This window comes from Echinops telfairi, unplaced genomic scaffold (assembly GCF_000313985.2).
Source record: "Echinops telfairi isolate 266 unplaced genomic scaffold, ASM31398v2 ScPeMD7_3533;HRSCAF=4204_0, whole genome shotgun sequence".
Classification (NCBI taxonomy): domain Eukaryota; kingdom Metazoa; phylum Chordata; class Mammalia; order Afrosoricida; family Tenrecidae; genus Echinops; species Echinops telfairi.
The window spans coordinates 59,591,873-59,618,321 of NW_022107431.1; the positions used below are offsets into that span (position 1 = coordinate 59,591,873).

General features: G+C 43.1%; 1 protein-coding gene across 1 annotated transcript in view; it reads left to right on the forward strand.

Annotated features, from left to right (window-relative positions):
• The first annotated feature begins 467 nt into the window (after positions 1-467).
• RSPO3 (R-spondin 3) overlaps positions 468-26,449 on the forward strand; it is a 106,308-nt gene continuing 80,326 nt past the window's right edge. Inside the window, exon 1 of the mRNA XM_004702055.2 lies at positions 468-862. Coding sequence (XP_004702112.1) covers positions 766-862 — 97 coding nt within the window. The 5' untranslated portion in view covers positions 468-765. The remainder of the gene's footprint in view (positions 863-26,449) is intronic.

The window sequence follows — 26,449 nt, forward strand, 5'->3', positions numbered from 1 at the left end:
CCCGGGACCCCTTAGGCGCCTCTTCCCGTCTCTCTGCCAAATCGCAACGCCTGTACTTTTCCAGCTCTCTCTTTCCTTCTTGAAATTGAAAGTTATTGAGGTCGCTCAGGGTTGTGGCTCCAGCAGTTTCCTTCCCCGCCCCCGAGCTCCCCCGCCCCCCGCAGCCATCCCCCGCTCCTCTCCCCCTCCGCTGTCCCCTCCCTCCCTCCTCCCCCTATGGGGTGCTCCCGGGAGCCCTGCCCGACACTGGAGCGGCTCCTGCTCGCCAACAGCAGCGGCAGCAGCGGCAGCAGCAGCAGCAGCTCAGGGTCTCTCCGCCACCCCTTGGCCATGGCCGCGGTGCCCACGGCGCCGGCTCCCCTGCGCTCCCGGGGCTCCCGCCGCAGCCGCCGCAGCCGCTGCAGCCTTTGAGCCCGAGAGGCCGCCGCCGCCGCCGCCACCCGCCCGCGGCCGCCGCCGTCGCACAACATGCTACCTGCGGCCGCCCCCGCGCGGCCGCTCGCTCTTCCCGCACCGGTCGCGCCCGGCGATGACAGCCGCCTCCCGGATAATTTGAACGCACAGTAGCTGGTTTCCCTGCCCTCGCGTCCCGCCGCGTGGACACCGCAGCCCGCCGGCCGGATCGGAGCGGAGACGGGTCCCCCTGCCTGGGTCCCGCTGTCGCTCCACAGACGCCTAGCACCCACACCTCATTGTAAAGCATTAACTCGCAGGAACCTCCGAGAGAAAAAAGGCGAAAAGGAAGGGAAACATTACTGGGTTACTATGCACTTGCGACTGATTTCTTGGTTTTTTATCATTTTGAACTTTATGGAATACATCGGCAGCCAAAACGCCTCCCGGGGACGGCGCCAGCGAAGAAGTAAGTGCTCAGGGGGGTTGCCATTTGAGCCGTGGCTCCCTCCCGCCGCGTTCACCTGTCAGGTCGCTTTGCCTGTCCCTCCCGCGTGGGCTCCCAGCGGCCTCGCTCCCCAGCCCAGGGCCCCCCCACCCCGAGGACGTAACCCTAGGGCTTCGGCGTCTTTCACGCACCCCTCTCTGCCCGTGCATCTTCCTGGGCGGCAGAGTCACCCACCCGCGCGCAGAGTGTGTGGCTCCCTCCCGGTCCCCGGGGAACTTCGAGTTCGCGGCCAAGTCCCGACCGTCCTGAAACTCGGTCAAGGGTTGGGGGTTTTCCTTCCCAGACCCGGCGTGGGGGACCTCAACACCCCCCCACCCGGAGACCTTTGCGATGTGCCCCGAAGGCCGCATGCACGCGCGTGGAGACCCTCGGCTTGGCCGGGACGCCGCGCGGGGCCGGCGAAGCGCCCGCTACCGGCCCGGCCGAGACGGTAGGAGGCGGGCGAAGAAGCGCCAGCGCGGCCGCGTCCCCCGCAGAGCAGCCAGAGTGCAGGGGCCGGGCGCCGGGCGCGGGGCTGCGCGTCTGCTCGCGGCTGGCTCTGCGGGGCCGCAGGTTCTCCGAGACCCACGCCCGCCGTCCTCAGACCCTTCCCAGGGGCAAACCTCGACCGAGGGGCCGAATGCCCCCTGCAGTCTCAAGCTCGCCTCCGCGCTCTCGCTCCCCTTGAAGCCTGAAGACTTGCTCGGGAGGACATCAGCGAGGGTACGCTAGCTGGTCGTGAACGGGCGCGCCCGCGGCAGTCGCTGGCCCAGGCTGGCACGTGAAAGGTGGCATCGTTCGGAGACGAGGAGGAGCAGGGGGTGGCGGGGGCCCTGGGGCCACCTTGCCCTGCTCCGGGGTTGCCCTGCTCCGGGGTCGCCCCGCACGCTGGCCGCCCTGACGTCCCAGTCTGTCTGCAGGGAGCGCAGCCGCGCGCAGAGAGCAGAGCTGGGGGGTCCCTGGCTCCCGCGGTGGGGTGCTGCTGGATGCAGAGAAAGAATGTCTTTGCAGGCGCCAGGGGCACACAACCAGGCTGTGGCTGTGGACCCCCGCATCTCCGCGGCGGGGGACGCCCGGTCACCGGCGGGGAGCCCTCGTGTCGTTCTAAGCTAGCAAAGCCCCTGGGGACAGCGACTCGGGCCGGGGCGAGATGCCCATTCTGCTCTCGCTGCTCGCCTGTGCCCCGCGCCTGGGCGTGAGGGTCCCCTGAAAACTCCCTTTGTGCCGCTCGCCTCGGGCAGACAAGGTTTGATTCACCTGAAAATTGCCTTTAGAAACGTGGCTGGGCCCCCGCGCCGCGGGCTCGGGCCGGCCGAGACTCTCCGCCGGAGGCCGGCGTAGCGGGGGGCGAGCGAGCCTGGCCTGGCCGCGCCGGGCCATCCGGTTTATTGTGCTTGGCTCCCGAATGGTTTGTGTTCTCGTAACTTCCCACCCACTCTGCGCTCCGGCAAGGCGGCCGCGCACGGGAGCAGCTGCCGGGGCTCCAGCCGTGCCCTCCACCCGCCCCCTGCCCGGGTCCCGGCCTGGACTCCCAGGTCGGTGGGCAGAGGGAGGCCAGGCAGAAGGACAGCTTCCTACTTTCCCTTCGCTCTTCCAGTCCGCGCGCACAGCTCGCCCGTCACCCCTGCCGAGGACCCCCGGGGCCTGGAAGGAGTGTCACACTTGCTGGGGCCGAACAGGGTCCCAGGAAGCGGAGTGCAGGCGCGTCTGCGTTTGCTCGTTTGGGAAGGGAGACACTGGACAGAACGCTTGCTGCTCCCCGCTGTCCATCTCGCGGGGTTCCGGAGAACTAGCAGAGAGCGGGGGACCCCTTAGACTTTTGCACTGTTCCTAAGTTAAAAGGCAAGCTGCTCTTCGTCCATGGAGGGAGAGAGGGAGGGAGGGAGAGAGAGAGAGAATAGGTGTACTTGGGATGAATTCCCAGTAATTTGATGGGAGTGGGCTGGAGGGCTGGAGGGAGGAGTTCCCGCAGAGGATGGGTCTTGCTTTTTCCGCCCGGGAGTCTTCCCTTGAGGCGGGGTTGGCTGCTCCAACCCTGGGAGAGGGGCGACCCCTTGCGTCGTTTGAGGAGAGAGACTAGACTTTTACTTGGCAGGTGCAGCCTGGTACTGGGTGAGATTTCCTTCTGGAAAGTCCAGAGCCTAGAGGTCAAACTGCACGTATGCAAACTCGTTATTTACTTCATAGTAAACCTTTTTGTTTTGGAAATTTCTGGAAGAAACGAATTAAAAATGTTTCTCCAATAAAGACTTGCAAAACATTTTAAAAAGAAAAGTAGGTAGTAAAGAGATATTTAAGAGGATATGCTTTTATACGTAGATATTATAAATTCAGAAGGGAGTGAAGGTGAGTATTTAAGGGTATTTCTGTTGATTTGTAGACACACTGGCTCACTTTCTCAGACTTATAAGTTAAAGACTTTGAGAGAGAAAATTCTAGTGTAAACATTATGCTTTCAGGCGTTCCTTCATGATCTCTAGATGTTAGGATTGATATTTTTCTGGTAAAAAACCACATAAATTATCATGATTTTAATGCTGTAAGGTGTAAGCAACCCTGGCTGAGCTTCAGAAATGAGCCACATCAAAGATGCCCTCCTCCCCAACAACAGGCTCTCCATATCCTCCTGCTTGGTTAAAAACCAGTGACCTTCTTCCTCTCTGTAACAGTAACAGTTTCAATAGTATCCTCTACATCTATATATGTTTATATCTATATCTATATATATAATAGATACACTGTATCTTTTTGTATTTATTTGGATGAATAACAGCTCCTATGGGTGATAAAATTGAATTTATTCAAGATAGAAATTAAATGTGATCCTATTCAAAATCACCAGCTGGCAATATTTATAGATGTAGGACTTAATTTTAAGGATAAAACGCTAAACTTAAGAACCCTGAACTTTTCAAACTCATTTCCAGCAAAGCTTTTCAGCTTCATACAGTCAACCTGTGAAATCCAGGTTTTCTGCTAATAAAATTGCAGTTCATACTTGACATAATAAAATAACCATAGCACCTTATTTTCTCACTGCTGTCAAGTCGACCTGGACTCTGAGTGATCCTAATGGTCAGGGTAGAATTGTCCCTGTACGTTTCTGAGCATGTGACTGTTTACCGGATTAGAAAGTCCTGTCTTTCTCCTTCGGAGCAGCTGGTGATTTTGAACTTCTCGTCTGTCCTGCAGCAGCCCAGCACATAGCAAATGCGCCCTCGGGGCTCCTCTAGGAGCCAATAGTGGAAATGCATTTTCACTGGTCCATAAGTAGCCACTTGAAACACAGGGGCAAATATTAGTATTCTCATTTTACTGAAAAAGAAACCCAAGAAGTAAAAGTTCAGTAACTCTCACAAAGCCATACACCTTATAAATAGATTTTGTCACTTGCCATGAGCCTCAGTTACTTAGACTACATGCTGATCTTTATCACAGAGATGTCAGGGTAATTAACTAGTACCTTTGAATGTCTTCAGACCATCGTTTATCCAATATGATTGGAGAATTAGCTGTTCTGAATGTGAAAAATCTTGAACTGAGATTTATCTGTACAATTATCATGCATTAGCCACTAATACCAAAGAATAAAATAACTAATAATGATGGTAAAGCAAACTATATAGAATGCAGTATTTGATTACTCAGGAGACATTGTAGGATCATACTGTGCTATTAGGCTATCATTAGAAATATCAGATGCCCTAGTAGAATCTCTTTTATTTGATGCCATCTATTATTTGGGCTTTGGATTTGGGGGTTAAAATAAATCCAAGTTTTCAGCCATCTCCTATCTGCATAATCATGATAAAGCATCCCAAGGCACAATCTCTAAAGCCTTTCAGGCATTCATTAAGATACTCAGAAAAGGAACACGAATGCAAAGGAAATAATTGTAATAGTAATAAAGTTCCAAAGATGTCCTGGAATATAATGGCCATTGTTCATTATGTTCTCTCCGATGCTGAACCGTTCTTTGAGGTTCTGACATGCTCTTGATTATTACATGGCTAAACATGGAAAGTAACAAGGTAATTGAACTAACATAATCTAATTCCCCCATACAGTTTGCAATATCTACTTTTGCCACCGTTAGAAACAGAGACTGGAAAAAATACTAGAGAAAGTATACACAGTCACATATTATTTGATATCTTTATTAACTAAAGCTTCAAATTCTAATCCATAAGAAGTACTGGAGATCTCTAAATGCAAGAAAATTGTATTTAGATTTTTATAGATTCGAATTATCATGACCCTCTAAGGATCATTTCTTAAAATATCTCCTTACTCTATTACTTTAATTCTTAGTTTCTTTTGTCAAGAAAATAATTTTATTGAGTATATTTAAAATGGTCTTTAGAGCTTCCCCTTTAGTCCAAAATTATTGTAAATTAAAACAAGAAATAAAAATGAGTGGGAAACTTCTGTGAAACTCATCATCTCAGTGTTCCTTTAAGCATAAAATACAAACAAAATTTAAACTTATATAAATGGGTAAGATTTGTTATTTCCCCGTTAAACATTTCCCTGGCATTTAACTAGATCCCCAGAAAACTGTGTAGGGAAATTACAACATGCAGTAAAATTAGATTTTCAAGTGATTATGGGAATATACTATCCTAGTATAAAGTGAAGTCATTTGCCATTTGATTATTTTAGATGATTTGAACAGGGGAAGAGATCTTCAGGTTGTGATAAAATATCTAAAGTATTTTCCAGGAAACTTAGCCAAATGGTTGATCTTTGTCCTTTTTTTAATGCAGCACTGCAATGCTGATAGAATATTATGTAGGTTTCTCAGACCCTTATGTAGAATTAAGAACAAAACTACCCTCTGTAATTACAAAACTGAACTATCAGAACATGTAACAACTCTAGGAATAGTGATTTACTATACTAGCATTTCCCCTCTACCACTTTCCAAATGTTTCATTGTGAATGTTGCCCTGATCTCTCTTTTCCAACTTCCTCACTATTAGACACACACACACACACACCAATATTTCTCCAAGTAGTGAATTCTTGAAATGCCATCAGAGTGGGTATTGTGTTTCATGAAATATAAGAATCAACTTTGGTTATGATTAGGAAAAAATCATTCCTGTTCTGAGAGCATGGTAAGGATCATGCAAGACACTGTGCTGAAATTACACGTTTCACTTGGGTAGGGTTACTTCTAACTGCGCCACACACTGGCATTTCTCTGAGAATGATGACCTAACAATGTTTTGCATCACACATTATGTATCGTTTTGGGGTTTTTTGCCTTGATTCTTATCTTGAAGAAAATAAAATTACTTTCTTGGTTGGGAAGTTCTTTCTGAGGGTTTTATCTGTTGAACAAGTAAGCTTAAAATGCTATGCAATTGCACCTGAACAAGATATAAAACATGTAAGTGAAAAATGGTGCAATCCTTTGATTCTATTTTTTTTTATTCAACCCCTCAGATCTCCATTCAATAATATCACTAGCATTCTAATTAAAGGAGCCATTCCCCAATGCTGAAAAGAATGGAACATCCCATTGTTGAGGATGTCGGGGTGCTTGAGAAAGCTCAACATCTGAGTTCTATTGAATGCTAAGAAATCCCATTTTCTGCTCCAAGGATTCTAACAATATGAAACTTTTAATCAAAATCTCAGCATTCTTTTCACATGTGAAAAAGTTTGAATAATTTCACATTTTCATGGAAAAAAATACGGTCTCAGGTACCTTTAATCTGATAAGAACGTCTCTGCCTTATTTATAATCTTGGCAGTGTCCCCAATTATCATCTGCTGTTACTGCAATCCTTCTAAAACCTGTGCAGGGAAACTTCCTGGGTATCCAAGAAGGCTGTTCTGCAGCGACCCTGTCTCCGGCATACACATGTCATCCTTCTAGCCTCACAATCATTGCTATGCCGGAGCCCATGTTGCAGTCGCCGTTGAGTCCGTTTCCTTGAGGGTCTTCCTATTTTTCACTGGCCCTCAGATTTGCCCAGCATGAGGTCCTTCTCCAGGGTATGGTCCCTCCTACGAAAGCGTCCAAGTAAGGGAGCTGAAGGCTCCACATGCTCCCTTTTAGGGTGCATTCTGGCTGTTCGTCTGCCAAGATAGGTTTGTTTCTATTCCTTTGGCAGTCTGTGGTTAAATGTTCTTCATCAGCACCATAATCCAAAGCCACCAATTTGTCTGTCTTCCTGACTCATTACTTCCTTATTCCGCACTTACTTCCTTACTCAGTACTTGCATGCATAGGAGAAAATGGAAAAAGCCATCGCTTGGGTCAAGTGCCCCTCTGTCCTCAAAGTGACATCTTTGCTCTTTAACACTGGAAAGAGGGCTTTTACAGAAGATTCACCCAGGGAATACATCCTTTTATGTCTTTCTTTTTTCGTAATTGTTTCTCTTAATCATTTTATTAGGGGCTCATACAACTCTTACCACAATCCATACATACATCAATTGTGTAAAGCACACTTGTACATTCATTGCCCTCATCATTCTCAAAACATTTTCTCTCCACTTAAGCCCCCGGCATTAGGTCCTATTTTTCCCCTCCCTCCCCGCTCCCCTCTCCCTCATGAGCCCTTGATAGTTTATAAATTATTATTTTGGCATATCTTGCCCTGTCCGACGTCTCCCTTCACCCACTTTTCTGTTGTCCGTCCCCCAGGGAGGAGGTCACATATAGTTCCTTGTAATCGGTTCCCTCTTTCCAACCCACTCTCCCTTTACCCTCCCTATATCGCTACTCACACCACTGGTCCTGAAGGGATCATCTGCCCTGGATTCCCCGTGTTTCCAGTTCCTATCTGTACCAGTGTACATCCTCTGGTCTAGCCATACTTCCAAGGTAGAATTCCTTAAATGTCTTGACGACTGCTTCCAGGAGCTTTGTTTATGGATCCAAGTAAAATAAAATCCTTAACAACTTCCATTTTTATCATGAGGCTGTTTACTGGTGAAGTTGTGAGGATTTTTGTCTTTTTTAAATTGAGTTGTAATCCATTCTGAAAGCTGTATTTTCTAATCTTTATCAGTAAGTGTGCCAAGTCATCTCTGCTTCTATAAAAATTATCATTTACATATCAGAGGGTTTTAGTCTTGCTCTAATCCTGGTGCCACTAAACGAATATGCTTGCCTGTATGGATATAGCTTGATAGATTTTCACTGTCTTTATGTTTTATGCAGGATCTGTTTTAATCTTCAGAATATTTTTATTAGTGTATCATCTGACCTTTAATTATTTGATGAATCACAAGCATCTGTAAGTTCATGGTAGATACCGAGAGTGGAAAAGGCATCCAGGAAAAACCCTCAGAGTCCCTTGGGAAAAATGCACTAAGCTTTCCATCCAGTGTTACTGCGAATAGGTGTACACCTCAGGAAAGCCCTTTTACCACAGTAAGTTACATTACAGTTGCTTGTCTGTGAAAGAGGAGGATTATCGAAAACTTTAAGTGATCCCTATAGTCTCTTGAAAGTTTAATATTTTCAAAGGAGACCATAAATCATGATTGCAGTTGGGGGGAGGCGATGAGTGTTAAACAGCCTTTCTGCAGTTAGCTGTTGTATGCAACAAGATCAGTACTTGAAGATTAAGAATGCAAATAACCACTATCTATTTAGGTCAGTGGTTCTCAACCTTCCTCATGCCGCCACCTTTTAATACAGCTCCTCATGTTGTGGTGAACCCCCAACCATAAAAGTATTTTCATTGCTACTTTATAACTGTAATGTTGCTACTGTTATGAATTGGGCAACCCCTGTGAACGGGTCATTCGACCCCCAAACGGGTCATGACCCACAGGTTGAGAGCCACTGATCTAGGTTGTTGCTGGCTTTTTTTTTAACAAGATAATGAACAAAAATAATGTCACTGAATTATATACATGAAAATGTTGACATGTCAAAGGCTTTGTTTTATGCCAAGGCAACACACATGAAGGGACTTCAAAAGTTTGTAGAAAAATGGAGTAAAATATGTGGGTATATGTGTAACAATAAAAGTATTGTGTTGTTTTCGTTAGGCAATGTTGAATTGATCGCAACTCACAGTGACCCCATGGAATGCTGCAGAGCTGCCCCAAGAGTGCTTCTGAGGCTGTCGCTTTGACAGAAGCAGATCCACAGGGCGCCTTCACAAAGCAGCCATGGGATGAATTCAGTTGACCACCTTTCTCTTAGCAGTCACACCCAAAGCAATTATGACACCTGGACTCCTATTCTAAAATAGAATAACAGAAGGAAAAACACAGACGAATATAAGCATCCACTTCTTATATGTAAGCGCATTTGAAAGATTAAGTAATGTGGATGAAATATGATACGCCCGGCCATCACGGTTTTCAGTGCCTGAAAACCAGCACCACGCAACAATCGCTCATGAGGTTGCCTTCAGCTTATCCTTTGGTTTGGGGTTACAGCCAGCTAGTTTGAAATACCCGCTGGAGAGATGCTTCCAAGGTGCCCTACCATGGCACACTGTCATAAGTAGCCTGTGAGAATTAAGAGAGGTAACTACAATTAACAAGGTTTTTAAGGGAATACGATCCTGGGCTTATGACAGTGCCTGATTCAGCAAGAGGATCCATGTTATCATTGTTGTCAGATGCTACGAGTGGGTTTTGATTCATAATGGCCCTGTGTACAATACTCCCCATCCTTGAGAGAGCCTCACAATTGTGGCCAGGCTCGAGGTCATTCTGTGGGCCACTGTGACAGTCGGGCTCCTTGAAGGTCGTCCTCGTTTTTCATGACCCTCTCTTTTACCAACCATGATTGCTTTCTCGGGGACTAGTCCCTCCTGATGACATTTCCAAAGTATGTAAGTTGAAGTCTCCTCATGCTCACTTTTGGAGACCATTCTACCTGTATCTGAACTCCTTCCAAAACACATCTGCCCATTCTCCGCAAAGTCCGTTGTGAATGCAATATTCTTCACTCACCCCAGAACTGAAAGGCAACCAACCTTCTCCTGCCTTCCTTATTCATTGTCCAACTCCCACATGTATAGGGGGGAATGGCAACACCCTTGCTTGGGCCAAGTGTGCCTTAGTATTCACGGTGAAATCTTTGAAGAGGTCTTATGCAATATATTTAGCCAACGCAATACTCACTCTCCTTGATTTCTTAACTGCTGCTTCCTTTGACAGTAGATTCAGGTAAAATAAAGTCTTTGTCCACTTTGATCTTTATTCTTTTTCCACGGTGTTACTAATTGGTTCAGTGTGAGAACTTTGTTTTCTTTCTGTTGAGGTTTATTTACTAATTTATAGTAAAGGCTGTAGTCTTTGACCTTTAGGGTGTCAAGTCTTTCAGCAAGCAGGGTTGTGGTATCTGCATCTACTAGGTTGTTAATGAGTTTTCCTATAACCCCATGCTGCCTTCTTTTTCATAGAATCCAGTTTCTGAGAGTGTTTGATCAGCATACAGATTGAATCTATTCCAGTGGACTGGAATAACCATGACACACACTTTTTCTGGTTTAAACCAGGCAGTGTTCCTGGTTTTGTTTTAATGACTGCCTCTCGGACTACATATAGGTTTTATATGAACAGAGTTAAGTGTTCTGATACTCCCATTCTTTGAAATATTACTAATAATTTGTTGTGTTGCACACAGGAAAAGGTAGAGAGTCAATGAAACACAAGTAAACATCTTTCTGGTATTCTCTGCTTTCAAGAAACACCCATCAAGCACGCCTTGAATTTCTGGCAGTGCCCTGACAATGTAATGCTACAACCCTTCTTGAATTATTTTCAGCTAAATTTTACTTATGTGTGACTAATGAAATTACTGGATAATGTCCCCATTCCATTTAATTACCTTTCTTTGGCATGAGCATATGCATGGATCTCTTCCAGTCACTTGGTCAGGCATAGGTGGGTGAGTGCTTCCTAGCTTGTATCTCTTTGACGGAACATCTCAATTAGTACTCCATCAATAGCTACAGCTGTACTTTTCACTAATTCCTTCAGTGGCACTTGGAATTCATGTACTACCGCCTGAGCTCTTCGAACAGAAGCGAGTTCTTTTTGGTACAGTGACACTTTGTATTCCATAGAGTTCAAGGTTCGTTCATATTTTGCCCAAAGAATCCTCCTTCAATATTGCAACGAAAGTCTTGACTTTTGGGGCTTGGTTTTGGTTTGTTTTGCTTCTACTTCGTCCAGGTTGAGAAATATTGAGCATGCGCTTCCCTTTTGGTCTTCCAGTTCGCCGTCCTTGTCTATTTCTTGATAATCCTCTACTTTGTCTTCTTCAGCTGCCTTTTGAAATTTTATGCTCAGCTCTTTTACTTCATCAGTTTTCCCAGTGGCTTCAGTTCCTCTGTGTTCAAAAACAAGTTTCCTAGCCTCATCTACTATGCATTTTGATATTTTCTTTCTCTCCCACCTTTCTATCGCCTCTTTTTGTGTGATGCCCTGGGGGTCACCTTAGACTTGTGCGGTCTTGAGTCACTACTATTCAGTGCAGCAAATCTGCTCTTGAGATGGCCTCAAGATTCAGAGGGGATATGGTCAAGCTCATATGCTGGCTCTTAAGGACTTGTTTGAATTTTCTGCCCCTTCAACTTGAACTTGTATATGAGCAGTTTATGCTCTGTTCTACCGGGGGCGCCTGCCCTTTTCATAACTGCTGATATTGAATTTCTCCATCGTCTCTTGCACAGATGTAGTCCATTTGAAGCCTTCATATTTCATCTGGCAATGTCGACGTGTACAGTTGCCGTTCATGCTGTTGAAGACAAGTGTTCCCAATGAATAGGTCGTTTGTCTTGTAAAATTGTATGGGCTCTCCATCTTTGTTCCTGTCTCTAATGTCACCTTTAGTAACTGCTGATCCTTCTTTGTTTCCAACTTTTGCCTTCCCGTCAGCAGTAAATGTGAATATATCTTGATTGCATATTTGATCAATTTCAAACTACTGACGTTGGTAAATATCTAAACATCCTTCATCTTTGGCCATTGGGTGGTGATATATAAATATCTGAATCATAGTCATAGGAATATAGGATAGAATAAGGATGTGACTTAGTCCTCCTTGTAAGCATGTAGATATTATCCTATCACTGACATCTGTGCTTCAGGATACACCCAGAAATGTTCTTTTTGATGATGAATGCGATATTGCTCCTGTTCACTTTGTCATTTGTGGTCGGGAAGACCACCTGTGTGTGTGATTCAAAATCACCAGTACCGGTCCACTTCAGCTCATTAATACTAGGAATCTTCAGTTTTAGATGCTTGCTGTTCACGATGATTTCACTGGGTACGTTTTTAGATGTACACTGCCAGGTTCTCCTTCCCAGTGTGTCTCAGTGTTCTCATATTGAAGCTCCACTGAAAACTGCCCACTGTGGGTGGCCCTGTTGAAAAACTCGTATTATACCTCACAGCATCACAACGAGACCCAAGCCAACTGAGGACAGCAAGCCACCTCAGGACAGATCAGTGGTGCAGGAGGGCACATAAAGAAGATCACTCGTGTTCATCCATTCAATAGATCATGACAGCAATCTAGACATGAAGGAAAAGGAGCGAGAGTTAATATTGTACTCTAAACTTCTGAGTATAAGGCCTGAGGTACTGGTACATGCAAGAATGATGGAGGCAAGCAAAATGTCAGGAAAATAGGTGAAGCAGATTTTGGTTAAGAAACTTCAGTAGGGACCAGCAGGACAGTTAGGGACTCAGAACTAAAGTTTCAAAGAATACCAGGGGCTGAGGAGAAGTACTTTAGAGTAACCACCATAAAAACGATAGGTGAACACATAAAATCAAATCTAATGGTGCCTCTGCGTTTTACAAAAATGATTACCTTTGCTGACATTGAGAATTACTCCAGGTAGTGCATGAGGCACGCGGTGTTGGTTTAAATAGTTAGGTGTAACCATCTCAACTGTCATTCCGTAGAGAGAGCACGAGAAAAATGAGGGACCGTGGATGAGAATGCTGTACTGAAAAGTTTAAATAGACAAACCACCTCAATGTACCATCGTGGGTTATGCATTGGCTATTAGTGACATGGTACACGGTGTGTAACCACCAGCTTCCCCATGGGGCAAAGATAAGTCTTCCACGTCCATAATAGCGCACAGCCTCAGAACCCCATAGGTACAGTTGTGCTGTCTTATAGAGTCCCTATGAGTCAGACTTGACTGATAAAAGTGAGAGTGAGGCTGGATTACAAAAAGAATGTTTGCTAGTGTCCTGAGCTGCAGTCAAAAGTTAGTGAATCATTCATTGAAGATCTTGCTTGGATGTCTCATCACTGGTAGGACTATGTCATGTTGCCACAGATCAGTCACTCTACTGAGTAATTTTTTAGCCACAGAATGAGCCAGCCCCCAAGTTCTCTTTCTCCTACTACACGCAGTATGAGTTTTCTTCATCAGAAGCCGGCTCTATTTTCCAGTGTGTCTGTTTTCCTCCCTTCCCTCTGCAGTGAGCTGGGCATAAGCATGGGATTAGTTCTAGCAACCTTAAAACGTCTTTCTAAAGCGATACACAATAATGCAATGTACTACATCCATTCCCAAAAGTTGTTCTCAGAAAACTAGCTGGTAAGCATATTTATAATTATACCCCAATACAAAGCACATTCCTGAGAGTGAGTGGTAAATCAGCCCCCCTTTTATAACCACATAATACAAACCACCACCACACAATATAAAATAACAGAATTTGTGAGCTGCTTATTTTAGAGCACTGTTTTCTTAACATATGCGTGCGATGTTGGTAAGAAAAAGAACAGCTAGTTTCTCGTTTTTTTATGATCGTCTCAAACAAAGGGACCTTACAGGTATGAACCCGGTCATCTTGGCAAAAGCTGTCTTATAGGCATGGGAGGCATCAGTCTCATTTTGTTCGTAAGAAAGTAAAATGATAAAAGTATGTGTACCTGCCTCGTGTCAAACCATAGCCTCATGTCAAACTCCTCAAAGCCACTGTTTTATCTATCTATGTTTTACCTTGCTGTATACATATTTGCTGTTGAATTCAGTGTTGTATTAATGATTACTGTTTAAATAACTGCCATGTTTTAGTCATCAAAAGTGCCAGACTCTGAACTTGATGTTTCTGCCAATCCTATCACATTTAACCCCACAGCCACCCTGGAAGGAGAGTGTCAATAGCTCCACTTTGACTGCCTAAAATCGCTCGGGGACGGGATTCCAGTCAGAGACTAACTCCAAGCCTGTGTCCCGCTTCCATTCCTTCATAGCATCTCAACTCTTGGCATTGGTACTTGAGTTATTTTCTTAAACCTCATTTTTTCTCTTCCTTCCTTTCTCTTATTTGTTCATTCTCCTTTCCTTCTCATTTAACAAGCCCCGCATCTTCTACAAAGATTTACGATAGAAGCTTATGTTTGCTTCTGAGTCGACTCCCTTGCAGCTTCCTTGTATCAACTGCATCCTGTCCTGGTTCTTAAACGTCAAATGTTTCTGCATTCTTGTTTTTTTGTTTTCATTAGAAGCTATAAAATCACACCGTTTATACAAAATTATGTATTGTTCTGCACATCCAAAAGAAGATTCGCCTAGACATGAGGATATGGGCAAAGTGTTTAATTTTGTCATTAAACATCAAAATGCTCTATGTAATTTACAACCATAACAAATATTTCCTTGACTAGTTTTTGTTATCCAGAAAAGTTATCTTCAGCTTGCTTCGAAAATTGTGCTGTATTTTTAGTTTTTATTATTTGTGCCATTCACATTAACAGGAGCCTCCACTTGGAACTCTGGGTTTATGGCACAGTCATTCCCACCTTGAGTTCATATAACAGTCACCTGGAGATCTTTGTCAAGAATACCAATGTCCAGACCACATCCTAGCCCAAATGAAACATAATCTCTTGGGGTTGGGAGCTTGGACATCTGTTTTTCAGTTTGTTTGTTTTTTAAGAAGTACTGATGATTCTGATGTACAATCAAAATAGAAAAGTATTATCACATTCTCAACTCAAGAATAAGTATACCAGCTGAGCAACTGTTTAAAACAATGCTGCATTCCTGAAGGTTGGACATAAAGAGTTGCGTGGAGTGTGATATTTGTGCAAATAGCAGTTTAAAAGGTAATGCAGGTTGATAGTATTATTTATTGTAATGTAATGCAGGTTGACAGTATTATTTATCACAGACTCTTGTTAACCATGCAGCACTGAGGAGAACAGATCAGAGTGGCTGGGGAAGAATTGTCAGTCAACGAGCTAAGAAAAGAGAGTAAATTGCATAAAGCAGGACATGATCACGAGTTTAATAGGGCCTGGCTTCCTTGATGGAAGGTGAAAATTCTACCACTGAGCCCCCACTGTCTCTGATACTTAAAGATAAATACCCTCTTTTTCATCTCTTACCAGATGATTGGGAATCCTCAGAGCCCCACAGGGGCAGTTCTACCTGGTCGTACATGGTCACTGAGTGGGAGTCGACTCGATGGCAGTGAGTTTTTCAGTTTTGTTTTTCTAGGAAAAACTTGATAGTGAGATGGTGAGGAAATTGACTGAGAGGAAATGTATCCTTAATGTTTATAATTTCTACACTACCTGACCACCTCTAGACTCGCTGCTGGTAATCACTAAAGCTACTGTAAAGGGCAGAGCTTCAACTCCATCCTAATTGTTATGTTTTGTGGTTTGTTGGTTGTTTATTCACGAACTTACTGTTTTCACTGCACTCCTAATGTGCTCCGCGTTAAGTGGCGATCTTCATTCCAGCTTGTTTATTATTCTTTCCTAGCCCATGAAGGACTTTAAAGCCTTGCTCTAAACCCGGGCAAGCTCTGTGTCAGGTGGAAGTCTGGGCTTCCTGTCAGACGTAATTCTGCTAGGCAAGGGGGCTCCTTGGAAGAATTTAGGTCCCAATGAACACACGGCCAGATCCCAGAAACCGCAATCGCCAAAAGTAATTAGAGTGAGGAAAGCCAGGCTCCTGGAAACAGGGATATCACCATGCACTTGAGCCCCTGCCCCTGCTCAGACCTCTTTGCTTGGGCCCGACAATTGGAAGCAATTATGATTTACAGAGAGAAAGAATTAAACCAGAAAACAATACTTCTCCACCAGTTTTTTCTCTCCAATAACCTCATCACGCTAGACATGCAAATAGGGTATCAGTGCATACACAATTCATCGCTTCACCAACCTCTTCGCAACTGCCTTGTCTGCAGGAATGCAAACGCAGGTCCACGGGGCTCCGCAGCCATTGTTCCGAGTTCGCCTCCCCTCTTCCTGAGTGGTTACAAAGAACTGAGAAGTTGAATCTGAGTCTTTGTAAAAGAGATACCTGACGAGGGTGGAACAGGAAGGGCTTGGATCCTTGGAAGCATCCTTAGGCAAATTTAGACATGATACATTCTTGAAGTCACACGTGTGAATAAGTAAGTGGCAGCACATTCCACCAGGAGTGGAACTCTAAAACCTCTTCTTGTTGTTAGATATTGGGTTGGTTCCAATCACGAGGACCCTGTGTACAACAGAATGAAACACTGCTTGCGCTTGTCCACCCTAACAATTATCATGATGTTTGAGCCTGTTGTGACAGCCACTGTCATTTCATCTCATTAAGGATCTTCCACTGTTTGGATGCCCCTCTACGGTACTAAGGCTGATGTCCTTTCCTCGGGACTTTTCTTTCTTGATAGCATGCCCCAGGTACTTGAGATGAAGTCTTGCCATACTTGATTCTAAGAAACATTCCGAGTGTGCTTCTTCTAAGAGAGATTGGTTTGCTCTCTGGCAGTCCAAAGTAGGCATTGAAAACTGCTACTGTCCATAAGGTTTTCAGTGGCTGGTCCCTAAGAAGTGGCCAGCCTATTCCTTGTTCTGTGTCTACTCTTTAGTCTGGAAGTTTGCTGAAACCTGCTTACTGGGTGACCCTGCTGGTCTCTGAAATATCAGTAACGTAACTTCCAGCATCCTAGCAGCATGTAAGCCATCACAATAGGACATACAGAAGCCAATGATGTCTAAAACCTCTAGAGCTAGGGCAAGGGCCTATTTGCCAAGAGCAAAAGAAATATGATGCTATTAATAGCTAAGTAGAAACTACAGTGCTAGCCCCTAAGTGTTGCTCTAATTTAAAATGTTTAGTATACAGGAAATTATAAGATAAACATTTTCTTATAGGGAAATATTCCTAGGGCACAATTGTATCTGTGCTTAATAACAAAAGTGCAAGTTTTCCTTGGAAACAATTGGCAGAATTTCCTGCTATCCCAAAGTAAAGTGTTCCATGGAAGCTTTTTTCTGTAAGCCAAAATAGTGTGGAATGAAGAGGAAATTACTATTCATTTATGTGGGACAAAAGGTTTGAGCATCCCCCAGACTCAAAAAACAACCTACCGAATCATACCAAATAGCAGGTAAAACATATAGCTTTCACAACATAGTTCAAGTTCAAAGCCGTGGCTGCTTAATGTGATAGGTAGTACCCTGGGAAAGAGCTCAGTGCAGCCACTATTCCTGTTTGTGGTGCACTTTGCCTCATTACATGCCTGCTGCAAAGCACATGCTGAATGCTAGTTTTGCTTTACTTTTTTCATAGAAACAAAAATCCTCTTGGGGTTTCTTTTTTGTTGTTGCTGAAAACAGACCTAACAGAGGTCTTTCATCAAAGCAAAGGGCTGAAGGCATGTGAAGTGAATTTTCCTAGAGCAGGGGATAGGGTTCTAGGAAGTGCTGGTGTCACACCTGATGGATCTATAATTGAGCAAAGGTACCGCCGAGCTCCTTCTGGTCACCATCCTTAAAGTGGTGAGTTTCAGTATTTTGTGTGATTCAGAATGATTTCAAAACCTGCCGATACTCTTCATCTTCTAGATCCTTTATATATATATAAAAAGTTGAGTGGATGGATAGTTTATTTTAAATCCCAAAGAAGCAGGCAGATTTTTTTCTGCAGCCCTCTCTGATAACCAGTCATTTGCAGGTAATATATGGCAAATTAACCTTAACGCATGCACTGTACACACCCAAGAGTTAGGCTGTTGATCATGACCAATTTACTGGAACAACATATTTGGTTTTCTTGGGTCTTAATTATGCATATCTCAATAGTTAACATTTAATTTCTTTTTCAGTGGAGTTGATTACAAGTCATAGTGAACCCTTGTTTTACGAAGTACAACTGTGCATGCCACTACCCTATCGGTTAGTACTGGAGGGCAAACCATTTGCCCCACTGAGTGTCCCGATTCTCTTTGGCCTTTGATCTGACAATGAGATTACTTTTAGCATAGAGGAACCCTAATTTGTGGAAACTTACCAAGAAAACGATAGCCTGTGTTATAACAATTATCTTTTGCCAGTGTGCGGTATCCACCTTGATGTACAAAAGATACAGACAAACGCATTTGGTCACACCTTAAATAAGCACATACTGAGCAGCTGAATGTAAACTTCTTACAAAATCCAGTCTCGTCTTTACTTCAAGTCAGGACCAAAGTATAGATGTAGACTAAGGAATCCTGGTGCTGTAGTGGTTATGCGCTAGGCGGCGCTCCGCATGGTCAGCTCGGGAGAAAGACTGGGCATTCTATTCCCATAAACAATTCCAGTCTCAGAAAACCACGCGGGGTCGCTGTGAGCCAGCACGGACTCCAAGGCAGTGAGTTTGCTTTGGTTTGGGTACAGATCTGGTTTCCAAAAGGATGCTCATTGCCTGTAGGATAACAAGAAACAAGGACCAAAAATGCTATGCTTTGGCTCTCTGGCCTGAATTCACCCATTCACTTCATGCTCTTTCAAGATGGTAATTCTTGGTCCCTCCACAAAGACTGAATATAATTTAAAAGGGAAGATCTCTTTTATATAAACTCATTTCTAGACATCTAGCTAATGTTCCAGTTCTGTTCAGAGCTTGATATGCAACCAAACGTTTAACATAGATTCGTGGGGCCATCCTTTGGAAGCTACTTACACTTGCAGGATTATGGAGATGCATTCTTAGCGCTGGTATAACCAATGGCATTTGCCATTAAAACCTGTATTAGACCTGATGTTCCAACACCTGATTCATGGATGTTTTCAGTCGGCTGGGCATTTATGTGCCCGTGCCTTAAAGCTTAATTTCTGATAGAAAATGGGAGCTTTTCAGCCAGAGGAAGTCTAGACTATTTCAAGTCAAAGCGACCATCTATACCAGTGGTTCTCAACCTTCCAATGCCGTGACCTTTTAATACAGTTCCTCATGTTGTGGTGACCTCCAACCATAAATTTATTTTCTTTTTAAAAAAAATCATTTTATTGGGGGCTTGTAAAATTCTTATCACAATCCACGCATACATCCATTATGTCAAGCACATTTGTACATTTGTTTCCATCATCATTCTCAAAACATTTGCCTTCTACTTGAGCCCTTAATATCGGCTCCTCATTCCGCCCCCCCTCCCTCCCCTCTCCCTCCTCCCTCATGAACCCTTCATAATTCATAAATTATTATTATTTTGTCATACGTTACACTGTCCGATGTCTCCCCTCACCGACATCTCTGTTGTCCATCCCCCAGGGAGGAGGTTATACGTAGATTCTTGTAATCGGTTTCCCCTTTCCACCCACATTCCCTCCACCCTCTAAGTATCACCTCTCTCACTACTGGTCCTGAAGGGGTCATCTGTCCTGGATTCCCTGTGTTTCCAGTTCCCATATGTACCAATGTACATCCTCTGGTCTAGGCAGATTTGTAAGGTAGACTTGGGATCATGATAGTGGGGGAGAGGAGAAGGAAGCATTTAAGAACTAGAGGAAAGTTATATGTTTCATCTTTGCTACCCTGCACCCTGACTGGCTCATCTCCTCCCCACAACCCTTCAGTAAGGGGGTGTCCAGTTGCTTTGAGTTCCACTCTGCATTCACCCTCACATAAAATTATTTTCATTGCTACTTTATAACTATAATTTTGTTACTGTTAGGAATCATAATATAAATATCCAATATTCAGGATATATTTTCATTGTTACAAATTGAACATAATTATAGCAAAGTGATTAATCAGAAAACAATATGTAATTATATATTGTGAAATATATATGTGTTTTCCAATGGTCTTAAGTGACCCCAAATGAAAGGGTTATTTGATCCCCAAAGGGGTTGCGATCCACAGGATGAGAGCTCCTGATATACAGCATCCATTTTTCCTGGCCAGGAATTTACTATAAACTGGTATCATAGTGCTTAAGTATCAATCAGCCGTTTGAAACCACCAGCTGCTCTGTGGGAGAAAGATGAGGCTTGCTGTCCCCCAAACCTCCAGGGGCAGCTCTATTCTGCCCTATAGGGCTACCATTAGTTCTTGGCAGTGATTTTTATTCTTATTACTTTGGAGGGAGCAGTGTTTGCCTCTCATCTGGTATCTTGTTCATGCTATACATGGAAAATCTACAATCCCAGAAACCTGTATGTCATGGTTTTAGCCTACTTACCTCATCTTTCTCCTATGGCAGAGCCCTGGTGGTCTAGTGGTTACGTGTTGGGCTGCAATCTGCAAGGTCAGCCCTTGGAAACCACGAGCCATTCTGTGGAAGAAAGAGAGGGCTTTCTACTCCCACAAACAGGTACAGTCTTGGAAACTCACAAGACTGGTTTTACCATGTCTTGTAGGCAGCCACTCAATGGCAGTGAGCTTTTCCCTTCTGGTTTCTCCCATGGAGTGGCTGGTGGGTTTGACCTTCTGATCTTGTGATTACCAGCTTAATGGTTAGAGCCCGTTGTGTGAACCAGTCACTCCGTAAGCCAGTCACTCACTCTGTGGGAGAAAGATGAAGCTTTCTCCTCAGATAAAGATTTGGTCTGGGAAATCCAAAGCGGCAACTCTGTCCTATAGGGTCGCTATTTATTGAATCAACAAGATGGCAGTGAGTTTGTTTTTGTATTTCATTTGTAGGCTCATGAACACAGAAGTACTCTAATCCAAGAAGACTACATTTCGACTGGAAATCACCAAGGCTTTCCAGTACACGATGTTTTCTCCACGGACTCATCCACTCCCTAAATGTTAAGATGAGCTGAGCAGTCCTAATTTTAGAATCTTCCAAGGAAAAAACAAACATGCAGACAGCTGAGTTAATTTATAAAACACTACCACATTTATCTTGGCATTTGTCTCCGCCGCTTTCGGTTCTCCCGCGGCCAATGACTGTCACTAGGCAACTCAGGAAAGGAACAAGCTGGTTCTATATGTCCAACACCTTGAGGTACATTCCAAAGAAAAGGTTTGGTGTCCCTTCACATTGCACATTCCAGTTTATTTTCTCATATACTGTTTGCTTACCATGTCTCTGAAAGCTAGATGGCTGTTTACTCTGAAACCGGAGGAAAATGGAAAGTTATTTTTATGAGAGCCATAAACTAAAGTGGCTGCTCGCATGGCTCTACACTGGCTTACTTTGAAGGTGAAGACAGACCCTTCAGCCTCTAGCTCGCTGAAATTCCAAGACTACTTAAAATTATACAACTAAGGATCTCCCTTCCCCGATGGGCCAACACCCTGCTCCTGGGCGTATGCCAGCAATTTTGCAGGATTCATCCTGAACAACTGTTCTGGTGTAAATATTTAGAGAACTCCTTTCCATTAGAGATTAAACAAAGTGTAAGTAAATGCTCCTAACTGATAGTTCTTATTAATCTTTGCAACAGTAAGGCCTTATGCTATCTGATGCATCGCTGATGATAATGTACACAAGAAAAAGGACGGAGGGGAAAGAAATCAAGAGAAATTTAAATCAGCTGTAATCTGAACTTCAAAATATTATTTTAAGTTAATACCGCATATATAACATGTTTAATGTACACAGAATTGGGGGAAATGAGTTCATTTCAGTTAAAAAGAGTAAAAATAGAATGGTATTGATGTCTTAATGGTTTAAAAGGTATTGAGGAGTACTGATTTCCTTATCAGCATTCCAATTCAAATGCAGTTCTTAGTTATTTCTTCACATCAACCCCAAAATGAAGTAATGTATCTGGGATCTTATCTGATGTAAGCTCTGGTTTCTTTATTATTATCCAAGATATACTAAAAAGGATAATGGCTGGATTGCAATGTTTATCTCAAAATCACTTGTTAAAACAGGGTGGGACCTTAGGCAAACAAGCCTTAAACAGTGGGTGCTCACTAAGGCTACTAGCTGTGCTTTCCCGATACACACCAGGGAATCAAAATATTTTTAAGTGGTTGTCAGTTAAGAAAATTGCACAGTTAAGTCATTTAACATATCAAATCCTTTGTGGACTGGATTTCACAATTGTTGTACAGTATGTGCCATGAATGATACAGTATTAATTGTTCCCGTATGCATAATAATCTAGTGTTGTTCTTGTGCCCCTTGCGTTGAAGACCCCCTGGGCTCATATCCTTCACGAGTGTATTCTGACTCAGAGTGCCCTTACAGAACAGAAGGCATCTGCCCCAGAGGGCTTCCAACTCTCTCTTTACGGAAATAGACTGTCGGGCTTTCTCCCAGGGAGCTGCTGCTGGGCACATTCAGACATCTTTCTGTCCGCAGCTGAATGCTTTAACCACGCCATCACCAGTGCTCTTTGTCCTTTAGACTAACCGCTGTCTGCTTCTAACACCCCTTGGTGATTAAGGGAGCCCTGGTGGCATAGTGGCTACTCATTAGTAGTTAGTAAACTGCGGGACCAGCCATTGGAAAACAACAGCTTCTATAAGAGAGAAAGACAAGACTTTCTACTTCCATGAAGAGGTGCAGTCTTGGAAACCCACAGGGGCAGGTCTACCTTACTCTATGGGGTTGCTGTGAATCACTGTCAATTCTGTGGCAATGAGGGTTTTTTTGTTTTTGAATGGCCTAATGGGTTATGTGTCCATCAGCAGGTTGAACCCCTTAGACACTCTGCGTGAGAATGATACAGGTTTGCTGCTCCGCTAACCATTTGAAGCCTTGGAAACCCCAGGAGCAGTTCGACTCCACCTTCTAGGGTCACTAGGAGTCAGAATCCACTCAATCGTAGGAGGTTTTCTGGATTTCATGACTTGGGCTATTTATAAAGCCATGGCTTTTAATCCCATTTCTTAATTGTCAAGTCATAATCTAAGCTTCTCACTGGATTCTGTAGTTGTACCTTTACAGGATTATTTTAGGGTTATTTTTTTCTTTCCTGTGAAAAGCCATTTGGGGGGTGGGGGTGGGGACATGCTCTATAAATAGTTTTGAAGCACCTGCAATGAGATTTCATTCCTCCCTATTTTGCTTCAAAGAGAAAATGATAGTCATTCACTACTGGATCTCCAATTGAATCCCTCTAGAAGCCTGCATCTTTTTCATGGCGTAGCAAAGAAAGTAATACAAAGCAAATGAAAGGAGAAGAAATGGAAACATCATTACAGTAGAATCACATCTTTCTAATTGCCTTCCTGGAATCTAGATCTTCCTGGATTGGGGCTATATGAGAAGAATCCCACTGAAAAGCACATAGATTGTTCTCTAGGCGTGTTCTGCTGCATAATCTTCGATGGATCACTTCGTCAGACTAAGTTGCATCAGCCATGAAATGGAGCTCACAATCTTTCAAGTATCTAAAAGCAGGACACGGATCTTAAAGCCCTTCAACAAGAAGATCACCAAGTGTCCCCGTTTCCTTTTTGGAGCATCCCCTAACCTTCGGCAGTTAGTGGTCTGTCACAGCTTCAAACACTAAGGTTTGAATCTGATAGCTTAAGTTTTCTTTTGTGCTTTCATGGAATTTGTTAGCATCATACTTTTAAAAACCCTGACAATGTAAACATTTTTTTAAATTAAATTTAGCCCTAGTTAAAAGAGCATAAACTCATTCACTTGTCCAGCAACTCTTTATTCACATTTATTATGTGCTCAGAGGAGACCTAACGGTACAGTGGGTTCCTCACTGGGGTGCTAACCACAAAATTAGTAGTTCAAACCCACCAAGCGCTCTGAGGGAGAAAAATGAGGCTCCCTGCTCCCATAAATATTTATAAGCTCGGAAATCCACAGGGGCAGGTCCACTGTATCCCATAGGTTCATGGAGAGTCACAATTGACTGTATGGCAGGGAGTGAGAAGATTACAAAGTGAAACACATATGAAACCTGCTCTTGTAGCACTTTGCCGTAGTGAGAGAGGGAATATGGAGCCCGAGTTGAAAAAACAATATTTAGCTAAAAATAATTGAGAACTTAGATATCTTTTGTAATCTGTATAATATTTCATTTGGGGCATGTTTAAATACACTTGGAAATTACTGAGGAGGTTACAAGTGAGTCTAAGGCACACACAGATTTTTTTCTCTGGAAAGCACAAGTACTAAAAGCAAGTGAGGATGAATCAGGAACTTGGGTGGTTGATCAACTGAAAGAAAGTACTGGAATGATTAGACCTCCCAGGATTTTTCTTGTCTCACAATTTATGACCTATGAATAGGAGTGATCACTTAGCATGACATTTGTGACAATCATAGGAAGAATGCTATGCACACTATAAACATAGTTGGCATTGTTAGGTAAAGCTTGTAATGGAGTAGCATAGTTTGGCTGTGTGAATTTCCATTTCCAGCGCACTGACTGATTTCTATAGTTGAACTTTCATGCTAACTCGTCAACTGGAATTACTTTCACTAAACAAACACTAAGATATTATGTTATTGTACTAAGATATTGTATTAAAAATAATCCACTTTTATCCATCTCTCTGGGGCATTTTTTAAACCTTTTATGGTAACCCTTTGACCACTGCATGGAGCACACAAGCTGATCTTAAAGCATTAGTTTTCCAAGCATGTGTCAAAAAGCTAGTTGGATGACTTACATAAGTCTGTTAAGGAAACTTTACCAGCATCAGTTGATGCACTCAAAGATGAGAGTTGTCAAAATTTAGAGTCTTGAAATAATTCAAATTATTTTGTTTTGTTGTCAATATGAAGAGTTTTAAGGAAGAGAAGAAAGGAAAGTATCAGGGTTTATTACGTATGTCATCTCATGTGATCCTGAAAACAATTTCATGATACAGATACTGTTAACCAGAATTTTTAGATGAAGAAACAGAGGTCAAAATAATTAAGGAGCAGACCAAAATGACACAACTGAAATGAAAGGAAGGATATCGTTGTCGGTGCCAGATGGACCTTGGCTGAGAGAGAGCAAGAAAGACGTTTTCCTAGGTTTTATTGACTCTGCAAACGCATTGGACTGTGTGGATCATAGAAGCTATGGTTAACATTGCACAGAATAGAAATTCTAGCACATTTAATTGTGCTCATGAGAACCAAGAGGCAGTCATTTGAACAGAATAAGGGAATACAGGCATGGTTTAAAGTCAAAAGGTGTGTGTCGTATTTGGATCTAGGCCTCAATTAAGGCATGCGAGAGCCCTAAACACTCGTAATCCGTGGGGCATCCTCCTCTGCCCACTCGCCCATTTTAATAATACATGTGAGTTATATGCAAGAACCTCCCATTATCTTTTATTTCCACATTTCCATGAGCTTTTTGAAGTTCTCTTGTAGATACATGTATGTCTGTGTCCCAGCTATCCTTGGTGCAACTTCTTTTAAATACAACTGTAATATTAGTGATCACACACAAACGGTGTGGTGCTTGATGAAAAGAGGTCATCTAGCAGATTACAAATGTTTTAAGGGTGTGGAGTAGTAAGATTTTTACTATACATCACATTTTCTAAAGAAGAACAAAACAATATTTCACATAGTCAGCAATGAAGAAAACGAATCTGCGAATTTAGTTGTTTCAACCACTAATGTAAAATTCTGTTGATCTTATACAATGGAATATCAATTGTCCCCAGTTTTCCTAGAAGTGACTTTTTGATTCAATTTTGATGCTTCTTTCATGATGAATGCTCTGATTGTCAAGTAACAAATGAAAATGGACTTTAATAGAATAATTAGTGATAAAAAACAAATATAACAAATTACAATATTTTATTTTTCAATAGACCTTTCATCTCTAACATGTTATAGTTAAAACTTTTCTATTCTTCACTCTTACAAATCCCTTCATAATTTCATCATAATTACACTGCTTAAAAACATCTACTTCCATACATAATATAGACAATGAAGTCTTTCTTGAATCACTGTTGTATTCTGGAGGTTTGGAATTATTTTAGGGATGAAAATGAGTATACTTTTGTGTAGTGTGGGCCACTAAGTTAGCAATATGCATAAAGCAATTTCAATATTGGGAAATATGCATCGTATATTATTGTGTTAGTCCGCGTAGACTAGAGAAACAAATCCAGGGATATTCATATGTGTATAAGAAAGAGCTTTATATCAAAGAGCAGTTGTACATTAAGAAAACATCCCCGCCCAGTGCAGATTAAGTTCATAAGTCCAATATCAGTCCATATGTCGATACTAGTCTATCAATTCCTCTTCAGACTCACATAACACATGCAGTGATGCTGAGTGCAGGAAGATCACAGGCCAGTGGGTGGAAAGTCTTGTGGATCCAGTGGTGGTGGAAGCATCTCAGCGCTGGTGTGGACCTCCATGTGGCTCCTCCAGCTGCAGGGCTCTGGCTCCATCAGTCTCCGGCTGCCTTCACTATAAAGTCTTGATTCACTGCCATCGTTC